The 24,720-nt window shown below is 41.0% G+C and overlaps 1 protein-coding gene across 4 annotated transcripts in view; it reads left to right on the top strand.

Annotated features, from left to right (window-relative positions):
- The window catches only part of LOC146678249 (transcription initiation factor TFIID subunit 4), a 104,814-nt gene that overhangs the window by 30,041 nt on the left and 50,053 nt on the right, over positions 1-24,720 (top strand). For 2 of the 4 annotated variants that reach the window (XM_085423697.1, XM_085423932.1), the window contains 3 exons: positions 5,640-5,809; positions 14,504-14,634; positions 22,845-22,970. In XM_085423697.1, the coding sequence (XP_085279823.1) occupies positions 5,640-5,809; positions 14,504-14,634; positions 22,845-22,970 (427 nt within the window). Of the gene's footprint in view, positions 1-5,639; positions 5,810-6,077; positions 8,600-14,503; positions 14,635-22,844; positions 22,971-23,158; positions 23,306-24,720 lie in introns of those variants that run through there. The other 2 variants (XM_085423780.1, XM_085423855.1) reach the window with 2 other exon arrangements.

The following is a 24,720-nucleotide window of genomic DNA, read 5'->3' as shown; positions in this document are numbered from 1 at the left end:
GGGCCTACTACACACAAATGCACTGGTTTCAACACAAGTCCAATAACACACAGTACCACTGTCACGGAAGAATCATGTCAATGATATTTTGTAGTTTATTTTCTCTTTATCCGGGTCAGGTGACATTTTGCCTGCTCTTCATTTTATGCGTTAGACACTTTATTGTCTATATTGTGCAGTCAACCATCATTGTTTTCATCCCTTTATTTGTCTCTTTCGTTTTCTTCCAACGACGCATACACGCTGACCTTTCTCACCATCACACTGTTACTTGAAGTCACATATGACTTTTCTGACTCCGATATAGATTTAACTGTTTGATGAGTTGACCTCCGTATTGTCGAATTATCTTCATTTCTCACTGTCGCTCCTAATTTTCCTCTTTACTGAAAAATGCCTGTGCGTTAAATTCTTAACTTGTTAATGTTTCGGCTGGACCTCGGTTGGTTGCTGTTGACTGAAACCTCAGTTAGAAATCGCTGTTATTTTTTTATGCTGTTACGTTTCGTACCTGAGGATATAAACATGCTGGAACAGAGCTCATTGTTACAAGGTGATCCATCTGACGCCACACTGTCTTCACACCACGTCCAGTCAGACGCGATGACTTGTGTCTGTGAACAGACGCTGTTTTTCATGTTTACCATGCTGAAAAATGCAGACAAGTTGTTAAAAAAAAAAGTTAATTTTGAGTTCCTACAGCCTTTTAAAGACGCTAATATTTAAACACCAACAGCAGGTCATTTGCATAAAATAGTCAAGTAGATCAGATTTAATTAAAAAATGTGTGCCACTGACATAATTTCAGTAATTACTTAGAAATCAAAAAAGGATTAAGACAAGTGGCCAGCACACAAAAAAGTCTAAGTGAACTAAAGTCAGGGGGAATTTGGACATAAAGCCATTTTGACTTAACTGCTTCCTTAGCAGAATTAGAGGGGTGTAGAAGGTATCTGTTGACTGTAATAAAGAAACAAAAAAACAAACAATGGTCAGTCAGCATCTCCGTGCTCTCCCCCACCCAGCCTGCACCATGTTCAGCTGCAGTCTGGGACTGATGTGTGTATGGCTGTCACTCTGAACCGCTGGTCCCAGCAGGCCAGCTGTAGCACAAACACACACATACACACTGCAGGGCTTGTGGGGTTTCCAATGTAGCTACAGCCTTCTGTGTAAGTGCTTGTGTCAGTGTGTGCGCATGTGTGTGTAGTTTACAGTACAGAGTGAAAGCAGCTGTCTCTGCGTCCCCCCCTCTACCCCTCCTCATCTCTCTGTAAACACTCGACATCCGCTGTAATCACTGGCGAGCCAGCCGAGGCCCTCAGCCCTCTGCCAACCTCCGAGCTCAGCCTCAGCCCCTCAAATCCAACCCTGTGCTTCATGGTGGACACACATCCCTGCGCATTAACGAATACTGGCATGGTTGCATAGGAAAAGACACACAGATACACATGCAAAATTAGGATCAAAAGTTTTCGTTCAGATCCAGTGGACGCAAAAGTCCACCAGCTCTTTTCCATCATGTACCAGCAAACTGACTTCATTATGCTTTGCGGTTATATCCTTTGTTGCTGTATAAATTGCTATGTGATGTGCCCGTTTTGCTAAGAAGAACTTTAAAAGTAAATTAGAACTTAAAAGTGATCTCTGAAAAATGTTGATGTTGCCACTTGTAAGCACGGCAACCACAAGATTCGATTATGTTGAGATTTGGGGGAAAAATTGACGAAGAATGAGCAGAGGTAGCTAGCACCTCTGGCCAGCTGGTGACAAAGATGTTCAAAAACTCCAAAGAAAGTGGCAGCACTCCACATAGATACAGGAACGTTTAAAATGCTACAAAATATATTTATGACTCTTAGCATTGATCAGATCGTCACCTACATCACACCATTTCCTTGCCAGGTATTTTAAGTGCTTGGGAATATTAACAGCCTGAGTGTTGTAATGAATTAATAACACTTACCCATTAAACATGAAACAATACTTGACCTGTTGTTGGTCTTTGGAAGGCTCTTAAGCCTATGCTATCATTCATTTTGGTCATTAACACATGTCCTGTCAGCTGCCCATTGAACTTAAGGCTGTTTTATGGAGAATACTTCTCCAGTGGCGCATGTCTCTCAGTGTGGGCACAACAACATGCATGGCCTGGGTGTTAGTCACAGGGATCAATCAGGGCCCCCTGCCTGGGCACAGAGACCTTTATCCACAGGGATAAAGGGGGTGGATCAGTGTGGTAGTCTTGGAGAAGGGGGAGGGGGGCGGAGGAGATCTGAATGCACCCCACACCTACACAACCTCTAAACAGCAAGTGCAATTCTCCAACCTCCTATGGCATGCCCTCGCTGAAACACAAGCTTGATGTGGAAACGACATGCATATGTATTTATGTGGCCTCTGGCTCCGAGTCCCTGAGCCAACCCAAACCAATAACTGAGAGCCTGCTCTTTAGCTTCCGTGGAAGCTAATTGCACATCTGCTTTATTAGTGCAGAGATATAGTCGGGAATATTTTGCATTTCATATCTCACTCTCTCCTTTTAATGTCAGACCTGTCTTTAGCATTCTCGTTTGATTTCAGCCTTGGTGATCTCAAATGGCCCTGAAAACAGATCATCAAAGAAAAAGGGATTACCAGAATTTTTGGATACTGGTTGATATTTTGTGTGCCGATACACAAAATGTTAACTCTGCAGATCCATTGTAAATAATTATTCAAACTACACATACATTTCCTGTAAAGAAATCCTTGGGCTATAGTGCAGCTATAGCTGTACCATCTTGATTTAAAAATAGCACTTTTTTCCTGCAGTATAAATTGGAGATCTTGACCCTATGGTATTATTTTATTTTTTATTACTCAGATAATGAGACTCCATTAGTACAGTGAATACATCTTTTTCCTTTATTCTTCTTTTATTCCAAATAAGTTAACTTTCTTTGTCATTTTTAGTCAAATTATTTGAAATAATACTACTAATAATAAAATGCTCAACTGTTAATCCATGTAATATTGACCAAAAGAATCACTGAAAACCTTTTTATGTACTGAAATTGTATGTACTTGATTTAATTCAGTGGTTCTCAAACTTTATCTCACATGCACAACTTCAGAAGCCGAAACAACACCCTACACTTCTAATTTGTAATCAATCATTAACAATAAAAATGGATCCAAGTTGACCTTCAGTGAATACAGGTTAGAATGCTGTCGTTCCCTTTGTAAATCACATTAACTCAGCTTAGTTTCATTCGATATTTTCCCCCAGTGCTCCATGCCCCACCTGGAGTGGCTCAGTGCCCACCCCACAGTTTGCTGTAATATAACGGTTCATGTAAAAGTAGCCTAGCCAGTTTTGCAGAGATTTTCTAGTCTAAGACTATGTGATGTGTTCTGCCAACATGAGATTTCGGTCTCTATCTCTGTCTTTCTATCTTTGTCATATGCAAGAAATATATTCATCTATTCTCAACCCTGAGAAGAAAAGCTTTTCATAACCTGAACCTTTTCCCACAATGTTTTTAGTTCACCTAAAAGAAGCCAGATTAAAAAAAATGAGTAAAATATTTTTGGAACCACGAGTTCAGTGCACTACACGACTGTAATGAAATTTGGCATGGTGGTGGGTAGTTAGCACTACTACTGCCTCACACCAAGAGTTTCTTGGGTTTGAATCCACAGGTCATCTGGGGCCTTTCTGTGTGGAGTTTGTGTGTTTTTCCCTGTGGCTTTGTGGGTTCTCCCTGGGTACTCTAGCTTCTTCTCACAGTCCAAAGACATACATATTTGGTTAACTGGCAGTTCTAGGTGTGAATAGCTGTCTGTCTCATTTTAGCTTCCCAACAGACTGGTGACCTGTTCAGGGTATACCCTGCCTCTCACTCCAGCTGGGGCAGCTGGCACAGGCACCAGCCCCCTTGTGACCCTTAATTAGACAAGCAGGAGACAATGGATACATGGCTATATAAAGCAAAACCTATAATTTTATGTCCTGACGTTCAGTTTACAGAAAAGACTTATGATTATTGTCATTATCATATTATCATCACATTATTGTCATCAGGTAGAGATTTTTGCATTGGTTTTTTTGATCTCTTTGGATGCATTGATACTGAGATTTTGCTTTGGCTTTGAGTGATCTTGTGTAGTCACTTTTCCATCATGGACATTGGCCTGATGTGTAGTTTTTAGTTTTTCTTTACTTAGCTGGTTGAGTATGGCCTAAGGTGTGTGTGTGATTTTAAGCCAGGTCAAGTTATCCATAAGGACGTGATAAAGAAAGGTGCACAGCCTGAGGTGCAACACAGATCATAATCCTATGCATCCACGCTTGCGTTGGTGTGTAGATTTTCTCTGTGAAGGCTTAATTAGAGAGCTGGAGGAGAGGAGGAAAAGACGAGAGAAGGTTGAGGTGTGTAGAGTTCAGGGAGCTACTCTAATCGTCTTTGTCAACCTCCTGCCGTGGTGTCAAGTTTCATATCGGCTCTCCGCGGCCGCAGTAAGGAGCAGGAGGGCCTCGGTGGGGTGGACTTGGCTGACGGTGTGTGCCCCGTGCTGCACACATGTGTACGCAAAAGCACAGCAACACACACGTAAACTCTGTCGCAAACCACAACAGTGGCATGAACGTAAATGACTACGGAGGTTAGCCAGTGAGTGGCAAGAGGCCACTCTGTGTGTGTTCTGTGGTTCTTTGTTCTCTCCGTCAAAGCCACTCAGAAAATCCGCTCCTCGCTCTAGGCCAGTCCTGTAAGCACAACATGTCACTGCTCTGCTAATTCAGGCCAGGATCATAATCATTACTTGCCAAGTATAATAATTGTAAAGGAATTTTTCCCAGTGACAACTCACAAAGAAACTTGCAGCCTTTTACAGAATATGTAAACCTCTTTGAGAAAGAAACACAGTGACCATAGCACACATTCTGCATGTTTATACTCCTTTGTCTTTGCTAAACTGTAATACTGTGTAAACATAGTGAAGTCTGCATTATGACCATGAGAAATGACCAGTGCTCTGAGAAAATACATCACTGTGTGTTGCACATGATTGTGTAAATAGAGTTTGTTGACATTAGTCTATAGCCAGATTCATTGCAGCTCTTTGCCAATTCTCAGGAGCATCCTTACCGAGCAAAACACAGCTTCCAAACGCTCTTCATCTCCCTGACTCTCAAAGTGTTGACGCAAATAGACCCTGGAATGGGACTTCTGTGCCATTATGAGCAACGTATAGCCCCTTGTAACAAAACTAATGCATAATTTTGTCCAGGCAAATATCCCTGTGAAAAATCTCCTAGTTGACAATGTAATGTTAGGGTGTGAATACACAATTAAGGATAGTGCAAAATGAATTTTCCTGGTGATTTTGGAGCTAAAAAGAAGAGAAAATATTTTGAACACAGCTTCCAGTAGGAGTCAGTAGAACTGTGACAAGGGCCTCTCAAGTTTTCTGAGAGACCCTTGGAGAGCTGTAGAAATTTCACAGGCTTTACCTAAAGTAAAACTTGGACAGATGCATATTCGTCTTGTTGCATGACAAAAATGTGTTGTAAAAATGTACCACAATAAAATGCGTGTTTCCGTATTTTTTTTGTATTTTCGTATTTTTTTACCATCTACCATCTCGTCCTTCAGGGACGATGATGATATCAATGATGTGGCTTCTATGGCTGGGGTGAACCTGAATGAGGAAAGTGCCAGAATACTCGCCACCAACTCTGACCTCGTGGGAACGCAGATCCGCTCATGTAAAGACGAGGCCTTTCTTCATCCGGGGCTGCTACACCGACGAATTCAAGAAACAGGTGAATCCTGACCACTCATTGCAGAAGTGACATATAAAGACGTGCCAAATGTATTTGCCCCCTTCCTGGTTTCTTGTTTTTGCATATTTCACACACCTGACTATTTCAAACAAATTTAAATATTAGACAAAGTTAATCTGAGTAAATACAAAATGCAGTTTTTAAATAATGATTTCATTTGTTGGGAGGGGGGAAGCTATGTCATAAATTAACTGTAATTAACCATGCTTTCTGGAAAGTTGAGTACAATTTCATTATTTACACTTAGGCCCGATTACTGCCAGGAGCCTGGACAATGCCTGGACTTTAGTGCAATTGCAATGGTTGGCATGAGCTTAAAACAGGTTGCTCATGCTCAAAAACCCTCCATTGTGGCTGATTTAAGACAACTCTGCAAAGACAAGTGGGCCAGAATTCCTCCACAATGATGTCAAAGACTCAGTGCCAGTTATTACTTCATTTCAGTTCTTGCTGCCAAGGATGGCACAACTAGTTATTAGGCTTAGGGGGCAATTACTTTTATCCAATACAGCCAGGTAAGTTTGATGAACCTTTTTTCCTTAATAAATGAATCTCATCATTTAAAAACCTTATTTCCTATTTGGTCGAGTTATCTTTGTCTGACATTAAAATTTGCTTGATGATCTGAAACACGTAAGTGTGACAAAAATGGGGGAAAATAAATAAGAAATCAGGAAGGGGGCAAATACTGTTTCACAGAACTGGAGCTTTTAGGTGTTCTTAATGGCAGATAAAAATAGTTACTGATGCAGTAGGAAAATTCCTCATGTCATGTCATGATAAAAAGATTCTCTGTTGCCTTTTGTGTAAGGACCATGTTGTTTTTGTATTTATTGTGTCATCACTACAGACAGTTTTGATTTTTTTCTCCTTCTGTGGTTCAGACTGAGCATTTCTTGTTTGGCCTTGGTTTAAATTTGATACACTTAAAAATTCTTTCACCTCCTTTAATGAATTCTTCAGTGGCTGTCTGAACTCACTGGACCCCAGGCACATGCATAAATACTTTATGGGTTTGTCTTTTGAAGGCTGGCTGTCAGATTGTCCTCTGGACTAAAGGAACAGAGTTTAGAGGGATGTAACTTGCCAGTGAAATTTTGAATCTTTCTCGGCTTATCAGAGTGTCAAGATCCACTAAAAGCGCACAATATTGCCTGAGCTAATCAATATAGGCGGAGAAGTCTTGCTTGTATGCAGTATCACATACGAGTGATGGTGTCTTCATTACCTCTTTTTGCTAGCGGCAATCCATTTCATTGCTTGATATATACCTAAGGCTGTAGCTGCACGGTAAAACCTGTGAAAACGTGTAATGAGCATTATTGCTCAAAATAACTGTGCCTGGCATCTTGCTCCTGTGCATCAGATCAAAAAACACACAGTATAATTCCACGTGACGGGGAGTCTAGCACCCTCATCTTGTTTTTATCTCAATTAAAGTATCTTTAGTGTAGCATGGAGGCCTGCGGGTCATGTTTCATTACGTGGACCCTTGGCATGGTTGTTATCCCGTCACCTTGGGGTAGAAGAGTTGTTTAAAAATATAAATCTTTCCTCGGGGGGGGGGGGCACACAGCATGATACGGGGCAGGAGGCTAGGGCGCCCCCTGCTGGGGAAGTGGCACTTATGCAGCTTTGTTGTGTCAGTGATTGGCCCCTCCACACTCCCAGCTGACAGCAGTCCGAGGGAGGCTCCCCGAGCCTGCCAGCTCCACTCAATCAGAAAGGCTCGGCTGCTCTTCTTCCTGCAAAAGCACTAACTTTGTTCCGATTTAACATTTAGCATCCTGCAAAAAACTTAATTGTGACCTTTCCTGCCCTGGTTGCCCCCATGGAAACACTGGTTGTAGTAGCTTTCTTTCTTTTCTTTTCTTTTCTTTTCTTAGATGTCTTAATTTCCCCTTTCTAACCCCCTTTTGATGTATTTTCTGAATTGTGAATTCAAGAGGGGACTGGCTCTTTCTATCCCCTTCTTTATTTTCATCTTCATGTCTCTCCGTGTCTTGCTTCCTCTCCTCTCTCATTTATCTCCTGCAAACAAACACTTGGGCTGCCCTCGCCTCCCAAACCTGTCTCCCTTCTCTCATAACTCTCCAGGCTTGTCCTTGAGCTTGTGGTGGTGGTGGTGGTGGTGGGGGCTGCAAAGCTAAAAAGCAGCACTCCACCCCCATCTCAGGAACCAGAACACAGGCACAGCTGGAGTTCTCTAGGAAAGCTCCTCAAAGTAATGATAGTCCACTGGTACCTTAAAGGTACACACACACACACACACACACACACACACACACACACACACACACACACACACACACACACACACACACACACACACACAGGGAGCCCACATTTATTGAAAATGTTTTTTGTTTTTTCATTTTTTTAAAAAGCTAAATCTTAAGATGAAATACAAATAATGTTTTGCTGGCTTATTGCCTTTTATTTGTATTTGGAATATCTATAAGTAGTATTTCCTGCTAGCTGCTAATGATCTCTAATGCTGCAAACCCATTTTAATTTCTTTTCTTTTTATCAAGAAACTTGCATACCCTGAAGTGGCTAACACAGACATGGTTGGCATTAGAGTATATTTAACCATTGAACATATCCCTGCTTAAATTCGTTTCAAATTTGTACAAAATAGTACATTTTACTAATAATACAAAAACCTTCTTAAGCAACATTACCAAATCTCTGTTTTTTTTTTAGTTTGATTTATTATACAGAATATAACAGGAATGAGGTACTTATGCCAATCCGCTAAGCTTTTTAGCACTAATAGTATTTGTTTGTGATCTCTGAGAAAGAATTATCACTATTGCTACATATCCCCGATATAAGACATCTATCGTCCAATGACGATATAAATCACAAAAATGTAACATTTTCTGTAAATTCTGTGAATCTCGGGCAGCTCGACTTGCGTGAAGTGTTTCCAGCTTGGCATCGTGTACCTGGAGTCGAGTGTTTTAACGATGTATGAAACTATAAATTTTTAGACATAAGTTTTAACGGCCGCTGTTTTCTTTGTAAGCTTTTCCCCGCAGTGTGCTGCGGGGAAAAGCCTGTTCTAACGTTTGAGTCTAAGGTTTATTTTTTTAGCACCTGACGGCTCTTTTTTGCTTCTCATCCGTAAATACTCTGCATACTCTTTCACGTGATTCAGTTTATTTTGAAAAGTCTCAACAGGATCTTGAGCTTTATTGTGAAAGGTTTATGTGGAAAATAAACAAGCGGACACGCGATGTTTTTACCACAACGCATAAAAACAGGCGCTTGTGTCTGTAGTGTGGTTATATTAAATATAAGAGAAAGAGAGAACTTTAAGAAATTAATATAGCCACTACAGTGACCATGAAAACGATGAAAAAATATTACCGTAAACAGTTTATTTTGCTACACCACGAAACAAACAATAGCGATAGATGTTTTTATGTCATCATCTTATATCGAACAGCCCTACTGCTACAACTCCTGTGGTCGTAGAAAGATTACCAGCTCTATAGAAGCCTATTGGCAAACAGCCATCTGCTCTCTTTCGCTGAACTTTTCTGATTTCTGAGTGCCAAAATGCAATTATGTGTTATTAAATATAACATGAAGTTAGCTTTGTAAATGATAGACCTCAATAATTGCAATAAAACAAAGCATGCTGTATCATCTATTTCTTATGTTGTTAGCCAAATGAAGGTGCCGTGTCCTTTGTTTTGACATTGAGCACTGCCCTTGACTGGTGATGTAGCTACATCCATCTTTTATATCAGTGTATAGTTGAGCTGAACTAAGATACTGGTTGACCAGTGTTATTGGATGGATACTACATGCTAATACTGTCCAACTTGTCCAGTATAACAGGGTTTCTCTGTAATTTTCTTACTAGTTAGTGAAATACTTTGCTGAAAAGAATTAACGATTCTTTGTCCCATTTGTTTTTTCGGCTCTGCACCTGCTTCATAAGAGGAGGAGAGAAGACTATCTTAAACTCCTTGGCTTTTGTAGTACAGTGTTCAGACTTTGCTTTTGTGAGTAATTGTTTCTCGTTTGCTGTAAGAATTTGCTTTGGTCTTTTCTTGGCATAACATCAAGCATATGTAGAATGGGTGTGCCTGTAACAGGAAAGTGACTCTGCATGATGGCATCTCTGTCATTTGAAAATGGAGTGGTCCTTGTTGTGGTCTTACTTAAATACTGACTCATGACGTGCAGTAGAGAAGTTTTTTTCTGACTTTGTAGTGGTCAGTTATGGTCAATGGATGCTGAAATAAATATCAAAACCAGTTATGGAAACTTGTTGTGTATTTTGAGAAGGAATGGCATAGTTGCAATTATTTTAGATATAAACTACAACAGATGGGACTTGTCCATTTTCACTGCCAGGTACTTTTCAGGGAGACTCTTTTTCCAATCAATACCAGCAAGTTTCACAGGAACTAAAAAGTCCAAGTATCATTGCAGATTGAGTCTCATCATGAGATTTCACTATGTCTGTTGTTTTAAAAAGTATTTGGCAGCTGAATAAACAACTTTCAATTAGCCAAATTATTTGGGTTTTTTTATTTATCAGTTTTTTATTTATCAGAGTTGACATGTAATACATGCAGATTTAGCGATGAAGAACACAAATATGTAAATGGTAGCCTGTAGGATTAACTTTGGTTTACTGACTAGTAAACTCTAAAAACTGACTTTTACTGTGTCATGTAAATAAAAGTGGGGGGGAAAAGCCAAGGACAGTTGGTCACCTGGTGGGGTCTGAAGTCAGTGTAGCATGTTATTTTATTTATTTTTTTAAACAAATATTCTTTCAGTTAAACCAGCTCCAACAGGGAGTTTAGGTGTATACCATTTGTTTGCAGTTAGATTTCTTGCCATCTGGACTTTTGTTACGGAGCCACTCAGGGAACTCATAAGTTTTGAACACAATATTGATGTGTCATCATCTTGTGATGGTTTTTAAACTTTTAGCAGAATTGTAGACCTGTTATTTTTTTTATGTGTGGTTTACCTTTTTGCTTATCTTGTGTATACTAATATGTTACTCATATGCACACATAGGAATTTTAGCAATGTGTCAATGCAGACAAGAAAGAAAAAGACTGCTTGCAAGGAAACATGGTTGGTGGTTAAAACAAATTTAATAAATAAATATTAAAAAATCAGTTTTATGTCTTTTCCTAAACAAATTTTTGGTGGAACACATTGTGAATTCAGAGAAAGTTTTGAAGAAGAATTTCTAAGGTCTTAAAAACCACAGCACTCCGAGAAACCGGCTGCATTTATGCTAAGTTAGGCAATTACACAATCTTGGATATACTTGAGTTTTGAGTTTTTAAAACATCCTGTTTCACAGACAGCTTCTATTTTGACAATATCTGTTTATAAATTTAATTTTCTCCAGATAGAAGCATTGGAGGTAATGTCAGAGGTAATGTCACCTTGTAGAATCTATATATCAGTTTTCAATATAAATGTTTAGTTCTTTATTTCACTGAACAACACTGCCATCATTAGTGTCAGTAGTTTGGCAAAAAAAATCATACACAAGGTAGCTTAAATGAGTTGAATTAACCACGCAACTGGAAGTGTCACAGTCTTTGGTGCTTGTCTTTTTATTCTTAATGCTATTTTAATCAGAATTAAACGAAATGTTATAGCAGATCATTAGTCGTTTTCTCGCTGTTTTACATGCTTTTTCTAGGTGAAGAATAATGATCTGTATCAAGTTGAAGAATATGTTTTTGTTCTCTCTCTGCGGCTAAGTCTCTTAAACTTTGTCTGAAATATTAATGTCCCTGATAGATTGCATTTTTTAGGGAGCAGGAGCCTATTAGCGTTTTTCTTTGACCTTGTGACTTTGCCACATGTATTGCCACTGTAATTATAAGGCTAACAGGGCTCCTTCCATCCGTTTCAAAGCTTTAGCTGCTGAGAAGTGTATGTATTGTTCAGCTGATTTAAATAATTGGTGTGGTTTACTTAAAAGGGTGCCAGAGAGAAAATTATGTTAATGGAATAATTTAAAAGGAAGTTGGAAACAGATAGTAACCCTACCAAAGTCTGTCCTCCTCTCTTTTGTTATGACTTCAGATGAGTTTTGCTCCAAGGAAACTAAATTATCCTTCTATGAAAAGAGATGGTCAATGTCGTTTACACACTTGAAGGAGATTAGCTGGTAAAGCCACTTGAGAATTTGCACTAAGACTGTGAAACAAATTAACTTTTCTGTGCAATGAGTCTTCTTTCTGGGAGTTAATTGCACATACTAATCCAGACAGTTTTTCTGTATGAATGTGTAAGTACAGTGGGTGTATATGTGTGCATAAGTGAAGGTACTCAATGGAGTTTGTGGTCATCTGTTGATGTGCTTTTACTTCTTGACTTCTTTGGGAGGGGTGTGTGAGCTTGTGCACTGGATCTGAAAAGTATTCACAGCATTTCATTTGTTCCAAATGTTGTCATGTTACAGCCTTAATCCAAAATAGATTATAATCACTTTTCACCAAATATCCCATAATGACCAAGTAAAAAGTGAGGTTTGAAATTCTTGCAAATTTATTAAAAATACTAAACATAAATATAACATGTACGTACATATTTACATCCTTTGCACAATACTTTGTTGAAGCACCATCGGCAGCTAATACAGTTTCAAGTGTTTTAAGCTTGGCGCTACAAGCTTAGCAAAACTGTTTTTAAGCAGCTTCTCCCATTCGCCTTTGCAGGATCTCGCAAGCTCAGGCAGGTTGGATGGGGAGTGTTGGTGCAAAGCCAGTTTCAGATCTCTGCAGAGATGTTCAATCGTGTTCAAGTCAAGGGCTCTGGCTAGCCCACTCAAGGACATTTACAGGCTGGTGCCAAAGCCCCCTTTTGTTTTTGGCTGTGTGCTTAGGGTAACTGTTAAAAGGTGAACCTCTGAGGTCCAGAGGGCTCTGGAGCAGGTTATTTTGTGTAGGGATGGTGTTGGCCGGGTGATGAGTGATACCTGGATTCCACTAGACATGACACTTAGCATTCAGTCCAAAGAGTTTCTCGTGGTCTGAGAGTCCTTCAGGTAGCTTTTGGCAAACTCCAAGCGGATTGTCATTGGGCTTTTGCTGAGGAATGGCTTCCATCTGGCCACTCTACCGTACAGACCTGATTGGTGGAGGGCTGCAGAAATTATTGTCCTTTTGAACTGTTCTCCACTCTCCACAGAACAATGCTGGAGCTCTGTTAGAGTGACCATTGGATTCTAGGTCACCTCCCTCTCTCTTTTAAGGCCCTTCTACCACCATTGCTCAGATTGGCCAGCCGGTCATTTCAAACTTCTTCCATTTATTCATGACTGAGGCCATTGCGCTCATTGTGACCTTAAATGCTGGAGAAGTTTTTCTGTACCCTTTCTGAGATCTTTGCCTGGATATAATGCTGTGTCCGAGGTCTACAGACATTTCCTTGGACTTCATGCTCTTTTGTGCTTTGACATGCACTGTGAGCTATATGACCTTATATAGGCATGTGTGTCTTTCCAAATCATTTCCAGACAACTGATTTTATCTCAGGTGAACTTCAATCAAGTTTTAGAAACATCTGATAAAATATCAGTGGAAACAGGATGGACCTGTATGTATATGTTATATATTTGTTTTTTATTTTTAATAAATCTGTACATCAAACAAACTTTTTTTCCCTTTCTCATTATGGGATATTGTATTTATAATTTTGAGGTGAAAAGTTAATTATTCCATTTCAGAATAAGGCTGTAATATGACAAACTGTAGAATAAGTGAAGCATTGTGAATATTTTACAGATGCACTGTATGTGTTTTAATTCTACCTGCTTATCTGCTGCTTTTCTTAAGTCTTAGCAGCAATTTAAGTGACGATATAACAGTGACTTATGACCTGTTTTATAACATTAAGTAAATTAAATGTGGAACAGATGTTACATTAGAAAACTCCTTGTTGGTAAAGTGGAGGATCAATATTTTAGGATTTAATGAAATAGATGAAATTATAAGAAGCAAAAGTACTATGTACTGGTGTGTCCAAAGAATGCATCTGTTTGACACTAATGATGTACTAATCCAGTGATTCCCCAGAGTTTTAGGTTCTGTTTTTAGGACATATATGTGAGCACATGTACACGAGTCTTCGCCATTTATGTTTGCAATCAGTGGCCTCTCAAATGAGTCTCTCATCCTTCAGATGAACTCCAACTTCACCTTCTTGGCCTGCAGCTGGCAGTGATTGTCCTTGTTCTCTTTGTGTAAAGGCACATGAACCAGTTCTTCAGTGCTGCAGCAGGTGCTAGTTGAAGTGGCCCTTCACCTCAAAGTAGGTCTCCAAAGAAGAAGGGCTTTTGGTGCCAATTGCAGAGCAAGATAGTGGAGTTAGAGTTTCTCAAACTGTAGAGGGGGACCCTACTCGAGAAAGGAATGTTGAAAACTGAAAGAACACCACACCGGAAATGTGCTTCATTAACTTACTAGTGACAAAAAAAATGAACAAATGCAAAAAAGGACTTATTCTCTCAGACAAATTAAAAATATCTAAATAAAAATCCTAAAATAGTCTCCATATGTATTTGAGCAGTTGTTGATAAACCTGGGCAAAGTAAGAAATATTTGCAAAACCCTATCTGATCATAGAAATGTCATCTTGTCCTAAATGTGTGTGTTAATATATCTTTCGCAGCTAAAAAGTTTGGAATTACGGAAGTCCCCATGGAGACAGTGACATTCATCTCACACGCCACGCAGTCACGGCTTCGGACGGTAGTAGAAAAGGTTTCTACTATCGCACAGCACCGACTGGACTCCTGTAAGGTAGGACGTTTGCAAATAAATATGTTCTGCCCCCTACACACACACACACACACACTCAAAAAAGATATGTTGAGGGGCTTGACAAGGGCTGTCACTTTGAGCTCAGTACAGTTTCAGCATGAAAAAAAATGTAATAATCATGCAGCTGCATTTCTGAAACCGTAGTCTTACTGTTGCATGTCACTTGAGTGAGGCAAATGAAGCACCACGAACTGAAACACAGCAAAACACAATAAAAGACAACTATGATCAGATCAGCCACCTGCCAAGATTTAATTTTATGAGCCTCATACTTTATAACAAGTATGAGTTTTTTTGTGGTGGCCGTTATCCAGTGAAGGAGGGTAGAGTGAACAGAACAATAAATGAGTACATGGGATTGATTACATTTGAATAATAATGATTTACACTGACAATGAAAAATTGATTATTTGGGGGGGGGCTTTCTCCTTTTTATGGGAATTATTTCCTGTCATATGAATATACCAATGTACTGCTATGTGTCGTAGAATTACAGTATTTATAGACCTTTTTATAGCGATATTGTGATAATACTGAATAATGAGTGACTGTGTGTCTCACACCCTTACCACACATGCCCCAGCATGCAGCGAGTACTATCCGGTTTATTATAAGACAATCTGACTAAGTGCCTGTTTAGGTAGTAGGGGTGCAACGATACTCGTATCGATGCTGTCTGTGTTGAGCGCTCAGTGGATCTGTCAAGCGCAGATCCACTGAGCGCTCAACACAGACAGCATCATCAGAAGGAAGAGCGCAGGGCAAGCTAGCGAGACAGAAGTTAAGCTCTCCTTGCAACATGGCAAATTGAACCTCCCCCACCCTCATTCAGATCTGGCTTTTGGAATTATTTTGGTTTTCATGTGACGTATGACCCTGAAGGTAAGCGCGTTATGGACTAAAGTAAAACAGTATGTTGGATGTGCCACGCAATGCTCAATTACATGGGTGGGAACTAGTGTGTTAGCGCAGTTAGCTCGTTAATGTGTTGGCCGTCTAGCCCCACACACGGGGTGATCAGGGGTAGCTCGTTAACGGATATTTGCCATGTTGTGGCGTTAACGTCATTTTAATGAGATTAACGCTGACAGCACTAGTGGGAACACAACGAATATGACTGCACGTTTACGCCGACATCATCCTAGTGCAAAGACAAGTGGAAGCAGACAAAAACAACAAGCATGCATGCTACAAACTTTACCCGAGTCATTTAGACAGCCGTTAGCACATGATTCTTCTTATGGGGACCTGATATGTTTAATATTGTGGCGAGCTCAGACAAGGTGGAGACGGAGGTGTCGTTTGGTCTTGCTTCCCGTGAGCTAGCCAGGGAGCACAGCCGTTTATTGACATCTGCAGAAGAACACTGCCGCTAGCTAACTGCTCAGTGCGGCAACCGCACAGCAACAACAACAACACACAGGGCGCCCTCTGACCCCGGAAGGACACACTGTCGCAGCGAGAGGGCGTCACCCGTCACTATGGCAACATAAACAAAACATAACTGTACAAACAGAACCCCGAACAGCCCTGACCCGCTACAATATGCTGCTGAGAATATAGCCCAGAAGAAGCGTATAGTATAGCTTTTATTTTGGAAAGAGCCATTTCTCTGTAATAAATTCTCTTTTCCAAAGATGAGTGATTCCTCAATCAGATATATTTATTTTTTAAATTACTTTTGTTTCAGCAACATTAAATTTAAAAACTGTACTTTTGAGTTAAAATATATACCGTATTTTCACGACCATAAGGCGCACTGTGCTAAAAGGCGCAGTCTCAGTTATGTGTGCCCTTACTGTATTTAACACACACATAAGGCGCACTGGATCATAGGGCGCATACAAGTACCGTATGCGTATTTAAAAATAAAGCGGGAGCAAACCTGAATTCGGTACCTTACTCACATTTCTATTGCCGGTAATCGTCATCATCAACAACACACAAGCATACAAGTGTGCATATTTAAAAATAAAGCAGGAGCAAAACTGAGTTTGGTACTCACATTTTTATCATCAATCAAACCCATCGAAGTCCTCATCCTCTGTGTCTGAATTGAACAGCTGCGCTAAATCTCCATCAAACATGCCAGGTTCACTGTCTTCACCGTCAGAGTCACTTTCCGTGCCGTGCGGCTCCTCGGAAACGATGCCGGCTTTTGCGAAAGCTCGAACAACAGTGCCAGCAGACATGTTAGCCCAAGCATCTACAATCCATTGGCAAATTGTGGCGTAACTCGCCCGGCGCTGCCTTCCACTCTTAGTGAAACTGTGGTCTCCACCGGTCATCCATCGCTCCCAGGCCGCTCGCAGCCTTACTTTGAACGGGCGGTTCACACCGATGTCCAGCGGTTGGAGTTCCTTTGTCAGGCCTCCTCCCGGAATGACAGCAAGCTCACAGTTCATTTGCTTCACAAGTTTTTTCACATCGGCTGTGAGATGGGCACGCATAGAGTCACAGATCAACAGCGATGGTGATGCGTGGAAAAAACCACCTGGTCTCCTTACATACACCTCCCTCAGCCACTCTTTCATCATTTCCTCATCCATCCAGCCCTTTTCATTTGCCTTAATGATGATTTCTGCTGGAAACTTCTCTTTAGGCAAAGTCTTTCGCTTAAAAATCACCATAGGCGGCAGTTTCTGTCCATTAGCATGGCAGCCAAGCACAACAGTAAAAGAAGACTTTTCATACCCCGTTGTGCGTATCGCTACCGTGCTGGTCCCCTTCTTCTCCACAGTGTGACTCACCGGGATGTCAAAAGTGAGCGGGACCTCGTCCATGTTTGTGATGTGGCTGGGCTGGATGTTTTTGTCGCCGATGTGTTTGCTGCAGTAGGAGCGGAAGATGGCCAGCTTTTCCTTATAATCCGCTGGAAGTTGCTGCGCTACCGTAGTCCTGGTCCGGATGGAAAAATGGCACCGTTTCATAAAACGAAAGCACCAAGACGGACCTCCTTGGAAATGTTCAATGTTCATCTCTTCAGCTAGTGAAACTGCTTTTAGCCGAATGGTGACCATCGAAACGCTTCTCCCGCTCGCTCTTTGCTCGATGATCCACCGCTCGAGTCTTTCCTCCAACTCGGGCCACCTCGCCTTATGTCCGCGGAAACTCAGCTGCGTTTTCTTGACCTGCCGGAGCTTGTTTTCCAGCTTCCTCCATTTGCGAACCATCGATTCGTTAATCTTAAATTCTCTCGCCGCTGCTCGATTTCCATGTTCCTCCGCGTAGCTGATGGCCTTCAGTTTAAACTGTGCTTCGTAAGCGTGTCTCTTTGCCATTTTCAGGGTTGTTAAAACAACGATGTCCTGCATAATGCACATACCTGTTCTTTTATACAGGTATGTGCGATTGTCCCGGTATATACAATCAACGCCCACACTTCACCCTTTAACGTTCTCATGGTGTTCTCTACTATGTCCTCCTTACAACACATAGGGCGCACCGCGCTATAGGGCGCGCCGCACTTTTTGAAGAAAATCTAAGACTTTTAAGTGCGCCTTATGGTCGTGAAAATACGGTATTTATAATTTTAATAAATGACAAATTAAAAAGGCATGAACATTTGTTTTGTATTGAAAAAATATTGAACCGTGACACCAAAGTATCGAACCGAACCGTGAATTTTGTGTATCGTTGCACCCCTATTAGGTAGCTACCATATGATTAAGGGCAGCAGAGAAAAAAACACATCAAACGTATAGTTTGAGATTGTAATGTGTAATCAGAGTATGGTGGTTTATACACTCAACAAAAATATAAACGCAACACTTTTGTTACTGCTCCCATTCCCCATGGGATGGACGTAGAGACCTAAAATTCATTCCAGATACACAATATAACCATCCCTCCCAAACAGTGGTCACAAATCAGTCCAAATGTGTGGTAGTGGGCACATCTGCTATATTGAGATAATCCATCCCACCTCACAGGTGTGCCACATCAGGATGCTGATCTGACATCATGAGTAGTGCACAGGTGTACCTCAGACTGCCCACAACAAAAGGCCACCCTGGAATGTGCAGTTTTTTGCGCTATTGGGGGTCTGGGGACCCAGAACCGGTCAGTATCTGGTGTGACCACCATTTGCCTCATGCAGTGCAACACATCGTCGCATGGAGTCTATCAGATTGTCAATTGTGGCCTGTGGAATGTTGGTCCACTCCACTTCAATGGCTGTGCGAGGTTGTTGGATATTCGTGGGAACTGGTACACGCTGTCGTATACGCCGGTCAAGCACATCCCGAACATGCTCAATGGGTGACATGTCCGGTGAGTATGCTGGCCATGCAAGAACTGGGACATTCCCAGCTGCCATCTGCCCTGAACAATGTAAACCATGATTCATCTGTGAAGCGCACACCTCTCCAACGTGCCAGACGCCATCGAATGTGAGCATTTTCCCACACAAGTCTGTTACGGCGACGAGCTGGAGTCAGGTCAAGACCCCGATGAGGACGACGGGCATGCAGTTGAGCGTCCCTGAGACGGTTTCTGACAGTTTTTGCAGAAATTGTTTGGTTGTGCAAACCAATTGTTCCAGCAGCTGTCTGGGTGGCTGGTCTCAGACGATCTTGGAGGTGAACCTGCTGGATGTGGAGGTCCTGGGCTGGTGTGGTTACACGAGGTCTGCGGTTGTGAGGCCGGTTGGATGTGCTGCCATATTCTCTGAAACGCCTGTGGAGACGGCTTATGGTTGAGAAATGAACATTCAATGCACGGGCGACAGATCTGGTTGACATTCCTGCTGTCAGCATGCCAATTGCACGCTCCCTCATTGCTTGTGGCATCTGTGGCATTTTGCTGTGAGACAAAACTGCACATTCCAGGGTGGCCTTTTGTTGTGGGCAGTCTGAGGTACACCTGTGCACTACTCATGATGTCAGATCAGCATCCTGATGTGGCACACCTGTGAGGTAGGATGGATTATCTCAATATGGCAGATGTGCCCACTACCACACATTTGGACTGATTTGTGACCACTGTTTGGGAGGGATGGTTATATTGTGTATCTGGAATGAATTTTAGGTCTCTACGTCCATCCCATGGGGAATGGGAGCAGTAACAAAGGTGTTGCGTTTATATTTTTGTTGAGTGTATAAGGTAATTGTCATGTTTGTTCTGGTTTATAGTCTTTTCAGCCATCACTGAGAGGACAGACAGGTTTCTTGAACCTGCGTTGTTTATACATCGTAAGCTGCTTTTATGGGCAGAACACAAGAGCTGAAATTAAAGAGAAATGCTGCTGTAGTTTTTTTTGGCACCACTTTATCATGATATGACATAAACTGTTGATGAATGAAAGGTTCAGTCAACAATTTTTTCCTTCTTCTGTTCAGGGGCTGCATACAGTGTTACAAAGGGCCACCAATGGTACTAAATGAATCCTAGCTAGACTGTCACCGTACTTAGAAATACACAAAACACTCAAGATAGGGAATAAAATCCATGGGGATATTGTAGCAAACATGCAAAACTAAACTGCCATGGATATGAAGGCATTTGTATGCTTCAACAGTCATGTAAATACACACTGGCATATGCACATATGCATTTTTTCCCGTTTACTTGTTAACTCACAGACAAAAATGGAACTATAAACACGTAAAAGTTAATGTCAGAACTCTTATTTACCTTTAAGTTAATACAAAGCGCCAGAGCTCAGAGTTTTCAGCCAGTCAAAACTTATAAAAGAACTTGTAAGTGCCCGTCTACCTACAGCTGCATACTTTTGTTATTATTGGTGACTTTACTTCTTGTAGCCCTTAAATATAACTATATAACCACATTTAATTGGTAAACATTAAAGCACAAATTCATCTCTGCTGGAAGGCTATATCTTTGCATCGTTATGAGAAATGGGGGTGTGTCGGGGGGGAGAAACTTTTGAAAATGTGTTTTTCTTGATGCCAAGACGGGAGGATGAGGAGGAGCGAGGAAGAGCATTGCTACTGCTGTCCCCGTCTTGTTTTGTGATTCTTCTTTCCATTCGTTCTTTGCCTTTTTTGTGGTTTTGTAAATGAGGTGTGTGTGAAGGAGGCATGAAGCACTGTGAGCCCAGCTCTGTTGACATCAGCAAAAAAAAGAGAGAGAGAGAGAAAAGACCGAAAGACAAAGCGGCCTTAAAGTGCAGCCGGGCTTCGGCAGGAGCGGCGGCGGGAGGTACGGCAAGAGTGCAGGCTCAGCGCTGCAACAAAGAGGAGGGAAGCTGGATGAGAGAGAGAGAAGGAAAAGGGGGGCGGGAGAGTGGAAGGGGGCTGGTGATGAGTCTCCTCTGATGTGTCTTTGTGCTCTGTGCCGCTCGGCGTCTCTCATCCACTCATGGAAATACACAGAAGAGAGTGATATAGAAATCAAGTGCAAGCAAGAACAGAGATGCATGAGACACATGCAGTCACACAGAAACATGAGAAATAAGCAATTATCCTATTAACTTTTGATGGCCTAAAAAAGTTGTTTTTACTCTTGCCTTTCTATCTCCCAAGTGGGAAGTGATGTGACATTGGTAAAGAGAAGCAATGTCTGTAAATAGAAAAAGTTTGTTGATGTGTTCAGACTGGTGGTGTTCCAGTTGACTTGTGTTTTAAAGTTTCTTTTCATTGTTTAACCAAAAAATGCTGAAGGAATTATGGTTGCTTCTCAACAAATAATTGATTTTAAATATAGATTTGTATGGTCATAGCAATCTACTGTAATTTTTTAATACAATAGTTTAAGAAGATTTAGTTAATCTGGAACTACAGTTAGTCACTGCGCTGGATAAATATCCTATCTGTTTAGGGGAAAAGGATTAGAAAATTAGGTGGATTTTTTTACACCATTAAATCAAAATCAGTGTTTTTAAGGTAATTAGTAATGATATGACATATTGAAAAAGGCGTGACACTGCATAACAACAGTCCACAGCCTGTTGAGGACTGTTCCCTCATTATTGCATGACAGCTTAAGCAGATAAAACATCTGCAGTTGATTCCAAGTGTTGAACTTGCAGAAGGTATATTTTCACTGGAACTCTTAATATGAGGTCCAGATAGATAACAGCGTAAGTGAAGAGAGATGTCAAAAACCTTAGGAGTGACCAAATAAACAACCTGGTACTTTCTCAGAAAACGTGAATGTACTGGCCAGCTCAGTAACTTCAAATCATCTAACCAAGTCGAAACCAGATGAAACCTAGACTAACTTGTACCAGAATGATGGGAAGAGAAAAGTATGGAGAAGCATTATCCCAAGCATACCATATTCTCTATCAAAAAGGGTGGAGTCAGTGTTATGGCTTGGGCATGTATGGCTACTATTAGGATTCAAGTGCACAAGGCTTTAGTCTGCTGAGATTCTACAAAATGCTGCAAAACTGATCGGGCAGCTCTTTACAATACGAATGAATAATAGCCCAAAGTATACTGCAAAAGCAGATGGGATATTCTTCGATGGCCAACTCAGTTACCTCATCTCAACCCAATTGAGAGTTGAAATTCATTTTCTGAAGACAAAATTGTATGCCGAGAGAGAAACAAGCAAACAGCAACTGAAGGTGGTTACAGGAAAGGCCAAGGAGAGCATGCCAAGGGAAGAGACCCAGCATTTGGTGATGTCCATGAGTTCTAGCCTGCAGGCAGTCAGTGACTGCAGAGGATTTTCATCCAAGTATTGAAAACAGTTCATATATTTAAAATTATGTTACCATGTCCATTTACTTTTGAGTGCTTAAAAATGCTTTAAGTCCTAAATGGTTAATGTGATAGTTTTGTTAAACCCCTCCAATTAAAGATGATGGTCTGTAATTCAATCACATATTGATTGATTTAAAATACACTGAGGTGGTAGAAAACTGGAAAACTGTGTAACTGTCCAAATACCTACATACCTAACTGTGTAGTATTAAATGTGCTGCCCAGGGAATATAGATGTACACTAGCAGACACGTGAGAAGACTAACCTCAAATGTAAATCATGAAGTAAACAAATCATTAACAGCGAGGAAGAGTCTTCTAAGTGTCTTACATTTGAAATATTCTGTTTTCTTATTAATATCACAACCATCTTGACCTTATTTTCAGTTTGAAATATCTGAACTGAAGGCAACCCAGAGTTTTGAAGTACGTGGCTAAAGCCTTAGAAGTAGCTGCTGAGTGGGACTTGTTCAACTATTACCATTGAAACAGTAATTATTTCTATCTGCTTGTCAGGACGATGAGTGCTACGAGCAGTCTGCAGACGTTCGCTCTCAGCTTCGCTTCTTTGAGCAGCTGGAGAGAATCGAGAAGCAGCGGAAGGATGAGCAGGAGAGAGAGATCCTTTTGAAAGCCGCTAAAGTAAGTTACTGTCGCCTTATCATCCTGTTGTGTGTGTGTGTTTGTGTGTGAAAGTTATGTCCCTGTGCAACAGTGTGAACTTGTGTACCGTTGTGTGCATGTGTGAGCATGTTGCTCGTGTGCAGGCCCTGACAGATGAATTAGAGTGTGACACCAGTGGATGAAGTGACCTCCCTTTGTCCTCCCAGGCTCCTGGCCTAAGGGCTCCTCTGTCCTGGCTCTTCCTCCCCGGACACAGCAAGGAGGGGAAAAACCTTACACAACCCGCATGCACTATGAAGCTAACAAACACACTTATCCGCAGCATGTATTACCTGTAAAACATCCTTCTATCACAAGTCCTGACAGCTCAGGTGCAATCTGTATCACCTGAGCTGTTTTCAAAAAATAAACAGCAAGTCAGATCAGATCATCCAAATGTTTTTCTAATGATGTGCAAGAAGTTAATCATTTTGGGGTTTGTTTGGAATAAGATAGCATTAGAAATTAAAGACTGTTCTTTAGTAATATCTAGTCTTACCCACTGGTGCTCAGTAGTCATGGGTCAGACCTCAAATATCTTCAAACTTAATTCATTTTGATCTCATGTAAAAAATAATATAAGATTTTGAGAAATTCTGTTTGTAGACAAGTAAGTGACAAATTAAGGGAAAACCTGAACATTTGACCCCTACAGTGAGGGGTTCAGGGTTCAGGGACTGTAATATAGTGGGCACATTTTGCCCTAACGATAATGTAACATTTTTTATTTACCTTTTTATAGGAAGCGCCTTGAGACAACTAAATAAAATGAAATTGAAATATAAAAAATAGCCTGAAAGATTTATAAAAAATGGAAGAAGAGAAAATTGAACGAGGCAAAATTACCTCAGTTTACCTTAAGCTATACATCAACTGTCCTATTTACAATAGGCTGGATCACACATCGCTTTCTCTCGCCGTTTCCTTGCAGCAGCTACAATGTATCTGAAGCCAGAAGCACCTATACAGCTGTTCCAATCTTACTACACAGTGTATGTTAGGAAGGGTGGATAGTGCTCTGTTAATCCAGGGAGTGGTCTTAATTCAATTCAATTCAGTTTTATTTATACAGCGCCAAATCACAACAACAGTCGCCTCAAGGTGCTGTATATTGTCAGGTAGACCCTGCAATAATACAGAGAAACCCCAACAATCATATGACCCCCTATGAGCAACCGCTTTGGCGACAGTGGGAAAGAAAAATTCGCTTTTAACAGGAAGAAGCCTCCGGCAGAACCAGGCTCAGTGAGGGGCGGGGCCATCTGCCACGACCAGTTGGGGTGAGAGGAGGAAGACAGGATAAAAGACATCCTGTGGAAGAGAGTCAGAGATTAATAACAAATATGATTCAATGCAGAGAGGTCTATTAACAGATAGTGAGTGAGAAAAGTAACTGAAGAAGAAATACTCAATGCATCATGGGAATCCCCCAGCAGCCTTACACCTATTGCAGCAAACTTTACATGGTTCATAGTAAGAGCAAAAACCTAACCTATCTATACTTTTCAAGGAGTTACTTAAAGGCTTGAGTGTGAAAATAATGGGAATAACATAGTTTGGTTGTAACAGTCAGCACAGCGTAACCCGACTGAATACCTGTAGGAGATTCTGGAACAATATCAGCACCATCATCAAAACTTAAATAACCGTTTGAGTAGTGATGTTCCATCCCTTTTGTAGAAGTTCAGGAGATTTGTGCAATCATTGCCAAGGTGAGTTAAAGCTGTTC

This window comes from Rhamphochromis longiceps, linkage group LG1 (assembly GCF_057381845.1).
Source record: "Rhamphochromis longiceps isolate RC_006_pf linkage group LG1, R_longiceps_female_GT1.1, whole genome shotgun sequence".
Lineage (NCBI taxonomy): Eukaryota > Metazoa > Chordata > Actinopteri > Cichliformes > Cichlidae > Rhamphochromis > Rhamphochromis longiceps.
The sequence above is the reverse complement of the archived record's forward strand: the minus strand, read 5'-3'. Positions and strand labels throughout refer to the sequence as shown.